Raw genomic sequence first — 11087 nt, 5'->3', positions numbered from 1 at the left:
TTCAAATTATTCTCATTCAAACATGAGTTATTGAAAATCTTCAAAAAAACTTATTTTAAATAATAGTGTGTTTCTTTAATTTGTTTCAAACTGTTTCAACAACTCTTCAAGTTGGGCATTTAATCACCATTTGGCCCACAGTTAAGGAAAGGTACAAAGAGGTTTTGTAACATGCCCAAGATCATACAACTACTAACTGACAAAGAACTAATTATATCTCAGATCTACCTGAATTGAAAGCCCACCATCTTCCCACTCTGCTCCACCATCCCCCTTTATCTAATGACAACATCAATTCTTATTTGACTTTGTGTACATCCTTATTCATCTGCCAGGGAAGAATCCAGAGCAGATTTCTAAATACCAAATGGTTTCCCTCTACCACTTAGCATATTTTTGGCTTCTTTACTTTGCCAAATGGCTGTGTTTTGAATTTGGGAGCTCACTTAAAGCCACCATGAGAAAAATAACTGTGATGAAGATAACAACAACCAGGCTTATATGGTGCTGGGAACTCCTCTAAGGATTTACATATATTTGCACAGTGGATGTTACAGCAACTGTGAGTTTCAAAGTATTATTATCCCCATTTTACAGGAAGGATACTTGCAGTTAGTAGCGTACTCAATGCAGATAAGTAATAAAGCCAGCATTTAAAGATAATTGCACCATATAAGAAAAAAGAAAAGAACCACATAATCATATCGATTGATGCAGTAAAGGTAATTGCAGGATAAGCTTGCTGAATAAAAGGGATATGAGGCCCAAAAGAAATATTTTAAATTAACCACAACACGACTTGTTTCCAGAAGCACAAATCACCTCAAGCAGATTGAGCAGAGTGGTGGTCACAAATGGGTCTAATTTTAATTTGTCTAAAAAGAGAGAGGAGTGGTACAAAGGGTTACCATTAGCACTCAGTTGCTAATGGAAAGGTTAGAGGTTCAAGTCCACACAGACACACGTTGGAAGCAAGGCCTGGTAATCTACTTCTAAAATATCAGCCACTGAAAATCCTGTGGCGCAAAGTTCTACGCTGGTGCACATACGGTCACCATGAATCAGGGTGGCCAAGAGTCAGGGTCAACTGAACAGCAATTGTTAAAGAGGGAGAAGCAGATACATTAATATGGCAAACAGCAGAATCCAGAGCCAACTGTATTGCATGGGTTGAGCAAATCTGGCCCAATCAAATCTGGACATTCTAAACCCACTGACTACATTGCAATCTAAGTGTTGTCTTCATTACTAGGCAATGCTGTGAATAGCAAACCAAAGCACCCTTTACTGTGTCTCTGCTTGGTTCCGAGAATACTTGCTGCCTTGCAATGGTACATGAAAGTGAATGAAAGGTGAAAACCTGAATATGGTAGAATCAATGCCCAGACTCCTCAGCTGGATCAATTCCTGCCTGAGGAAGCCCCAGCTTCTATTAGTTCATCCAGTACTAATCAAACCAATGATTAGTTAAACCAGTCTTTGAATAGCAGGAATCTGATGCTACTAGGACCCTCTGAAAGGAAATCTTTTGTAAAGTATGGCATATCATTCATAAATGAGAGCAAACTTAAATAATTAGCCTATAGTGTGAAATAAAGTTCTCCTTTTCCCACGTATTTATTTTCCCTCTGAATGTGTGCCTTCATGAATGTCAAAAGGGGTGACTTATGAGGGGGATGAGGAATCCCCCAGGCCTCACAAATTGTTTTGGTCTTTCGTCTGCTCTGACACTGCTCTTCTCCTCCTCTCCACTAAATACAGACCAGTTGTACTGTCAAGCCTTCCAGTCTCATTCCTTTTTAAAGGGTCTCTAGGCTACATGTTTTGGGGAGTGCAGTGGCTCCATAGAATGAGCACTGGACTGAGAACCATACGGTGGGTAGTTTGAGCCCACCAGCCACTCCGTAGGAGAAAGATGAGACCGTTTTGCTGCCATTAAGATTTACAGCTTGGAAAGCCTATACAGGGTCGCTATGAGTAAGACCCAACTCTACGGCACATAGCAGCTGCAGCAGGTTACATACTTGGGAGGCAGTGATATTTTTCAGCAAAAGTCATCCTCAGTAAGTCTGATCTAGTAAGGCCTTCATTTTTTGGTGTTTGTTGATTGACTTATCTGTCTTCCTCCTAGTTATGGTTCAAGAAGATTACCACAGCCAAAATCCATATCACAATGCTGTTCATGCGGCTGATGTCACCCAGGCCATGCACTGCTATCTGAAGGAACCAAAGGTAAAAGAAGGTCCACCTGCCTTCTGGAAATGCCAAGAAAACTACCTAGTGAGCTCCCAGATCACCCATCCTATCAGAGTAGCATTATGATGGGTCAGTTATAATATGAATGCAAGTCATTTATATTAAAGTTCCAGTGTCAGCTCTAAATATTTCATAATAATCACCAAAGAGACTGTGGATCTCCTGAGGGTTTCTTTCATATTTTCAAAAACAACTCTCTCTGTGACAATCTACATCTTAGATATCTTCAACAATTCCAAGAATTAGTCATGTTGCCTTAGACCTTTGCCACAAATGACACTAGCACTGAATCTTATTGGAAAAAATCTCCCAGTTCATAATATTTTGATCAAATGAAACCAAAACTCAAGCTCCATTTACTACTGGGCCAATCAGATATCCTGACCCAGGACCCAGGAAAATTGTAAACATCAAAGACCTTGAAGCAGGCACACTATGATGAGCCAAACCAACCCAACATTAACCATTGAAAGTATCATAAATGCTTCTTGCTCAAAATCGGGGCAGTTCATAACTGTATGAAATTTGATTGGTCTAACATTCAGGGCAAATTTTATTTTGATTTTTTTTAAAAAATAATATTTCTCATCCAAGACTATTTAGTTCAATCAATTCTAACATCAACCACTGAATACACAGATGTTAGACAGGTATTCTCGGGACAGAGCTGGGTAGATGTTTTATCTCTGTAAAATGTCTCAGTGGTGTTTTTTCATCTCTAAGTTGTCTGAACATTGTCATATATCACACAGTCATGTTTTTAAATTAGTGCTGGATTTCTCTTTCCCTGCTTGTTTTCCTAACTAACCAAAAACATCAAAGATTCTCACGTATCTCCCCACTATTGATTACACATGAAAGAAATGGGCAGAGTTTGCATTTTGGTCCAGTCTGATTGCCTATTTAAAGATGTGGAAGTCATATATATATATATTTTTTATCAATTTGTCCATCACTTAAGAATCCTTGGTGACACTAGTTAAAATGCTAGGTTGCTAACCAAAAAGTTGATGATTTGAACCCACCAGTTGCTCCACAAGAGAAAGATGTGGCAGTCTGCTTCTGTCAAGAAACCCAATGCCTTAGATTCCCTATGGGGCAGTTCTACCCTGTCCTATACATTGCTATGAGCTAGAACTAATAAGTCCATTACTTTGGTTTCAACTATCCACTTTATTTGTAGCTTTCTTTGAGAACAAGACTGATTTCAGACTCTGCCTTCTCTCTGGCCATGATACAGTAACGCAGCCAATAGGCAGTGCCATTACAACCACAAAACAAAGCAGAATGGCAGTAGGAAGAAGACACCTAAATGACCTATATCACTTGAATTGACTATACTTTCTACTTCTTATTTATTCTGTTGATCACCTTCTCGAATGTCTTAAAGGGTAAAAGTCGGGCTGGTGGGCATGAACCATGCCATGAAGATTTGTGTGCTCTGATTTAGCTAACACACATGCTAATCATCTATCTATGGATCCACAACAATCAATCTCTCATTCTGACTTTTTAACAGCTCGCCAGCTTCCTCACACCTCTGGACATCATGCTTGGACTATTGGCTGCAGCAGCCCATGATGTTGACCACCCTGGAGTAAACCAGCCATTTTTGATCAAAACTAACCACCACCTTGCCAACCTTTATCAGGTAAGAAAGCCCAACACAAAACCGGACAGAATGTAGAAAATTACCTTGGTCCTAGTGCTTGAGCCTGAATCTTGCCCTTGGGGTTGAGCTTCTTTCAGATTCAACCCCATCCAAAGAGTTTAGATCTGAAATAGATCCAGGATTAGCCCCCACCAAGGGAGATCAGGTTGGTTTACAGGGATACACGAAGAATTCAGCTTTCTCCAAAGTAGACTTATAATTGTCCTAAACCAAACAGGATCCCTGACCCTACTCTTTCATGGCCTGAGGCTATCTGGTCCTCCATGGATCCTATCTTGTCTATAATGACCAGTCAAAGTCATCCCTTGCAGGGTTTGTATAGCTATTTCCCAGTTGCAATCTTAATGTAGACATGTCTTTGGGGCCATTTCTAATCTGAATTGGCCTTTGAGTCTGACTTATGTTATCAAAAATAGGTATACTTTGTTATTTACAATACTTCAACAGCATGAGTAGGTTGGCTTGAAGAAGTCTGACCTACAAAGCAGTTTCCAATATTAAACCCTATCTCAGAAATGAATGATTCCCAGAAGTTTCAATGTGGTTCTTTGAAAACCTTCAGTTGTCATTAGCAAAAGCATTTAATACAAAACCAAACCTAAACCCACTGCTGTTGAGTTCATTCCAGTTGAGTCAACTCACAGTAACCCCATAGGGCAGAGTAAAACTGCCCCCACAGAGCCTCCAAAGCTCTAAATAGTACCGAAGCAGACTGCAATAGCTTTATCCCATAGAGGGGCTCAAACTCACTACCATCAAGTGGATTCCAACTTACAGCAACCCTGTATAGGGTTCTCAAGGCTGTTAATCTTTGAAGTTCTGGTGTGGTGCTGTGGGTTAATGCACCAGACTGCAAAGCCATTTGAGCTGCAAAGTTGGCACTTCAAGCTCACCAGCTGCTCCTCAGAAACCCTATACAGAGTTGCTAATGGGTTGGAGTTGATTCAACAGCACTTAACAAGAACAACAATCTTTGAAGGAGCAGAATGCCCCTTCATTCTCCCACAGAGTGCCTGGTGGGTTTGAACTGTCATCCTTCAGGTGAACAGTCTATACTGGGCTCCTATAGAGCAACTGGTGGGTTCAAATTGTCATTCTTTCAGTTAACAGTGAACCACTTATCCACTGCACCACCAGGGCACCTTCGTTTCATACAAGTCCATCACTAATAACAATTTTAGTAGCTCTTTCAAAGAAATTGGTACTTTAAAAAAAAAATCCTGTTGGATCATCACAAAACAATTACATTCTACAGAGTTTTGCAATTTGAGGAGACATCCATTTCCAATAAAGTACAGTTGGAACATTGAGAATAGACTTTATCCATGCAGGTGATTAGCTTTTTTGGCACAGGTAAGAACTAGCATTCCAATGCTTACGTGTCCACCTGGCATGTGTTTCAGTACCAGCTCCCTGGGCTGTTAGCCAGCACCTGGACCTAGGGTCAATATGGCCATGTCAAAGGGACAGCATGACAGAACAAAGAAAACCTGGTGATACGGAAATAAACTTTAAACAGAGAAAAATAATGCTAAACTTAAATTTTCTAAGCCATCTAAAAAACTAAAGTCACTGCTGAGAAAATCATGGTCATTTGACCAGGGAGGAAAAAAATGATCACCCTGAGAATCTCCAGTTACACTTTCTGTGCCAGTCAATTCTGAGTTTTCCCAATGTTCTAGTAGACAAAGGAAATCAATCAACAAGCTTGGCTACTTAATTCATTCCTATGTATGTGCTTACACAATTCTAATTTCTCATCATTTAAGAGATCATATCAATGACATTTAACATAAAACTGATTTGTAGATTAAGGTGAGGGTCATAAAACTATACTTTGTCAAGTGGGTGACTAGTTGGACTGTTAGTTACAGAAACAGTGGTTTTAATTCACCAGCCACTCCTCAGAAGACAAATGAAGCTTTCTCCTCCTACAGAGAAATACAGTCTCAGAAACTCTGAGGGTCGCTCTGAGTTGGAACCAACTCCATGTCCATAACAACAGCAAATAAATGGTGGTCATGAATTCTCATTCATACAGGAAATCAGAGAGAAATATACCAGATGCTAAAGTAAAGGAGTCCTGGTGTGACATTGTGGGTTAATGCACTGGACTGCAAAGCCAATTTGAACTGCAAGGTCGTCAATTCAAGCTCACCAGCCGCTCCTCAGAAACCCTATACAGGATCGCTATGGGTCAGAACTGACTCGACAGCACTTAACAACAACAACAAAAGTAAATATTCTTTTAAAAAGAGAGAAATTAAGTGTAGACTTTAATTAATAGTGAAGAATTAAGTGTTATAGTTAAGTGCCGTCAAGTCAGTACCGACCCATAGCGACCCTGTATAGAGTTTCCTAGGAGTGACTGGTGAGCTTGAACCACCAACCTTACGGTTCAAATGATTGTGCAGTCCAGCACGTTAACCCAAAGTGCCACACTAGGACTCACTGCTAATAAACAAAAGTTGACACTCAAAAGATACCATGTCTACCTTGTTCACATGCTGAAGATTTTCTAAAACACAAAGGCAGGGGGAGGATTTCTTTACTCAAACTTTTGAAGGATGGATAATGTTTAACAATTTTTCTTTTATTCTACTTATTTAAAATGTTCTAATTCAAGTAAATTTTACAATATTTTCTGTGTAGTATATTGTCTTATATATTTAGGACCTACGAATGACACAATGTCTGCCCTCGAACACTTGTTCAAAGTTCAAAGGCAGATGCTCAAAATCAGATATAAATATACATATGGAGGTACAATTTTTTTTAATGTACATACATACACAAGGGGGTTTTAAAAAGTTCATGGGGAAATGAAATTAAAAGACAATGGGGTTTTCCACAAGTTGTTAAGCCCCCTCATATATAAGGGTGTGGATGTGTGTGAAGAGTAAACACCTGTGCTATTCTTTGTATCCAGAGGTGTTGCTACAATAAAGTGAGCTGTTGTTTTCTAGTAGTGAACTTCTCTATTTGAAACATCTGACCTGATCCCTGATAAGAAAGAGCTAATGACTAGGTAGAACTTGGGACCTATAGGTCACAAACCACATTCAAGATACTATCTTCATCAGTCCTCTCTGCTCAGCCGATCTTAGAATCTTCTAAAGGATAGCAATTCTTGTCTTAAATGTGAAGGAGAGAGCTAAGGCATACCCATAGCACACAGTATCATAAGGAGACTTCCCATGTCCTAGAGCTGTCCTTCTTGTTGTTAAGTGCCATCAAGTCAGTTACAACCCATAGCAACCCTTTATAGGGTTTCTGAGGAGCAGCTGGTGAACTTGAACTGCCAATCTTGCTGTTCAAACCAACTTTGCAGTCTAACGCATTAACCCACAGCGCCGCAGCAGGACTCTAGAGCATAATAAAAGAAGAAATTTCTGTCAGATAAGAACTTGAGATATTGAAAGTAAAAATTATTACAGGGCTTGAAAATTATATGAAATTTATTTCAATTCTGGTCAAAAATATTTAGAACGTCTTTATAGTTGGCCATCTACCATTCTTTATTAACTATAGGAAGAAACACCAGTGTTAAAGATTTCTTGTAAAATTCAGTTCAACAAATGATATACCAAATTTTTGTTCAGCACTTAAGCCTTTTGCTGTGGTATTTACTTTGACTCACAGAAATCCATATGTGTTAGAATAGAGCTATGTTCCATAGGGCTTTCAATGGCTGAAATTTCAGAAGTAGATTACCAGGAATTTGTTCTGTAGTACCTCTGGAGAGACTCAAACTACCCACATTTGGTTACCAGCCACGTGTATGAACTGTGGGTGCCACCAGGGAGTCAACACTTCCTTTGATCCAAACACAGTGCTAAGTGCTTTTTGTGTGCAATATTATTTAATCTTCACAATAGACAAGTGAGATGGGCATCATTATCATTATCATTATCATTTTCTAGAGGAAGGAAAATTGATACTTGGGTAATTTAAGTGACTTTCCTGAAAATGAAAAGTTAATGGCAGAGCTGAGATTAGAATGCACATTGTTTGTCTCCAGCGCCAAAGGACCTAAGCACTATACAAACTGCATCTAAAGCTCATTTTGATCACCTACTGTATGGACTCCCGGCATGGCACTGCGAGTTAATGCACTGGACTGCAAGGTTGGTTTGAACCACAAGGTCAGCGTTCAAGCTCACCAGCCGCTTCTCAGAAACCCTATACAGGATCACCAAGAGTCAGAACCAACTGGATGGCACTTAACAACAACTGTATGCAAAGAACCTAGTCCCCTCCTGCGGTTCTCCTAGTCTAAGGAGGAAGACATGAAGACTACACTCAAATGCCTTAAAATGGGAGATTTCATAATCACTCTAAAGTATGCTACAAACAAAGCATGATGAAGAGAAATTGACTCTGCAGGTGACTTCTGAACACCACCTCCAGAGAAGGAATGGGCCTTCCAGTGTCAGCAGTATTTTGAGTAGCAGAGATGAAAGGAAGTGGTAAGGCAGCATAAAGTGCTAGCACTTGGGAAGATTGCAGTCCATGTTCAATGGTACATGAAATGATGCATCCCAACGGCCTTGAGCCCAGAACTGGCCTGGCATTCATTCCCTGCTCTCCAGCGAGTGTCTTTGGCAGATTAAGACTAAGATAGTGTATTCTCCCTTTTGTTGAAACAGCAGATTAGTGAGCCAGGACATGAGCTGGATTAGAAAATCTCCAGTTTGCATTAAATTGTAGGTGAGGAAGTGTCATAATCCTTCAGGTTTTCAATTTCAAGAAAGAAAATATCACATTGCATAATATATAAACTGAGGAAGGAAGACCGCTCACAACAAGTATTTTGGGAATGTGAGCTTTTAGCCAACCAAAAGGACAGTTACTTGAGATGGGAGTGGGCTTTCAGACAGCTGTACACAAATGCTTAGCTGTGCCTTTGCACATATTTCTAGGGAAAGAACCATCAGAGTTTTAAAGTAGATTTTGGATTCAGAAAATGTTAAGAATCATGGTGTAGAGTAAGAAATATATATATATATATATAAACTCAAAATACATTCACACACACACACAGTTGGTCAACATGCAGACAGTAGAAAGGATATGCAAGGGATATGGAGCTTTGTGAATCCCCTGTGCGTGACTTTTTCAGATTTACTATAAATGAGATAAAATAGGGCTTCCTCTCCCTTCTTTGTTAGCCGTGCTCTTTTAGTTGTAATAAATAAGAAGATCACTGCATAATGTCCAGCCTGTGCTTTTACCCTGAGATAAAGAGAGAGCAGAGCAGCTGGCGTGAAGGCCAGGTCAGAGGGCTCCCTCCCATTGTCTGCCATCTGGGTGGGACTCTTGCTTGAGCTGCCAACCAAGTTCAATGAGAAGGCGTTACAGTACTTCCACCTGGCCCCTCTCTCATCAGACAGGAAGCAGTCTAGGCATCTGGAGGTGGGATGAGAGGAAAGAAGCACGTAGGAGGTAGAACCAAGAAATTTTATTTCCTTCCACCCTCCAACACCCTCCACACACACATGCAGATTTAAGGATGGTATCTGCAATTGGGCAAAATAAGCTTTAAATCAGATGCAGAATTAGTTTAGAATTATAAAAGGAATCACCTTCAGTTCGATTTTAAATTAATTTCCTTTGGATATTATAACTTCTTATATTATAGCTTCTTATAACTAATGACAGAACAACTTATATGGCTAAAATAATGAATAATAAATTGTTCACAGAAGCATATTATACTTTCTACATTTGATGATATCTTACAAAAATGTATCATTTTTCTTAGTCACTTCTCACAAGCACTTTCTGGAGATCAGCATTTTTTACCATTTTTTTCTTCTTAATGACTCTGAAACATAAACATGAAGTTCACGTACACAGCCAGGAAAAATGTCCCTTCCACATGGTCCAATGACCTCTACTCGAACAGGCATCTATAAAGATGATACAGCACCTCACACTGTCAAAGCATGAAAGATGTTTTGGCAAGTAGCGTTAAAATTATAAATCTGAATTTCTGTTTCATAAAGTCTCTGCTGCCCACCGTGGCGTGGCTGGCAGCAGCCTATCCCCGTGACCCTGATCTGAACACAGCCCTGCACCATGGACGTCAAGTGCTGTGCACGCTCCATGCTGTCAGATCAGTGTCTGTGGGGAAGATGCAGTTCCAACAAGAGGAAGTTATCTTCAAACAGGCATCAAACATGGTGGTGCCATAGCTTATTTTCTTTTCTGTTTTTATAAATCACAGTGGAAAATATATATATATTTTTTATATACATGTAATAATTTTATATTCTCAAGGTTATTCATGCCAGCATGTACTACTTAGAACAAAGACTTGAAGCTGAGGACTTTTGCATAATTTTTCAACAAAACTATCTAGTAGCACAATAGGGCCTCATTTGGCAGGACTTGACAGTATGTTCAAATAAACCACAGTGTTGCAATTTTATTCATTTCCTCAAAAATCTCTCTTAATCCATTGTCAATCTCTTAAAAACCCTTACTCCATGTTTCCTGTATTGACAATGTATTAGTTTCCCAGGACTTGAATGACAAGCACCACAAATTGTGTGGTTTAAAACAATAGAAGTTGATTCTCTCACAGTTCTGGAAGTCAGAAGTCTCTATTAAATCATCACTTTTTCCCATCACTTTAGCTTCTATACATTCAAGAGCAAAATTAAGAAAGTCTTCTGACATCCATTTTGGTCTTTTCTTTCTTGCTTGTCTTTTTTTTTTTTTTAATGTTTTGTTGTGAATTATATGATAATTTACTTTGGAGAACTTTAGTTTTACATTCATTCCATCTTATAACATCTCATTGCCATGGTTCCAATCCCCTCCATGCATCATCAACCACCCCAAGGGTATATCCCAGAAGCCCACCCCCTACCCTTCCCCCTCCTCCCCCCAGTTTTCGGCCCACAGTCACTTTCCCTCTCTGGGTCCAAAGTCCCCAGTCGCTTCAGCACTCCACGTCATCATCTCTGTCTCTATCTCAGGCATCTCTGTTTCTCTGGGTAGGGTCCCGCTCTCGGCTCTTCTACGTTGATGGTCCCAGAGGCCTCCGCTCCTATCCTGAAGAATTAATCACTCCCTTCCTTGTTACAAAACTTCTACCTTTGCATTTCCAATTCTCATAGTCCGTCCTGATAAGCATTATTCACTACAGTAT

The 11087-nt window shown here is 39.7% G+C and overlaps 1 protein-coding gene across 1 annotated transcript in view; it reads left to right on the top strand.

Moving 5' to 3' along the window:
- PDE7B (phosphodiesterase 7B) overlaps positions 1-11087 on the top strand; it is a 209931-nt gene that overhangs the window by 171671 nt on the left and 27173 nt on the right. Inside the window, exons 6-7 of the mRNA XM_006834716.1 lie at positions 2132-2232; positions 3776-3907. Of these exons, the coding sequence (XP_006834779.1) occupies positions 2132-2232; positions 3776-3907 (233 nt within the window). The remainder of the gene's footprint in view (positions 1-2131; positions 2233-3775; positions 3908-11087) is intronic.

Source organism: Chrysochloris asiatica, unplaced genomic scaffold (genome assembly GCF_000296735.1).
Source record: "Chrysochloris asiatica unplaced genomic scaffold, ChrAsi1.0 scaffold00013, whole genome shotgun sequence".
In the NCBI taxonomy this organism is placed as follows: domain Eukaryota; kingdom Metazoa; phylum Chordata; class Mammalia; order Afrosoricida; family Chrysochloridae; genus Chrysochloris; species Chrysochloris asiatica.
Note: the sequence above shows the minus strand (reverse complement) of the source record. Positions and strands in the feature narration are given on the sequence as shown.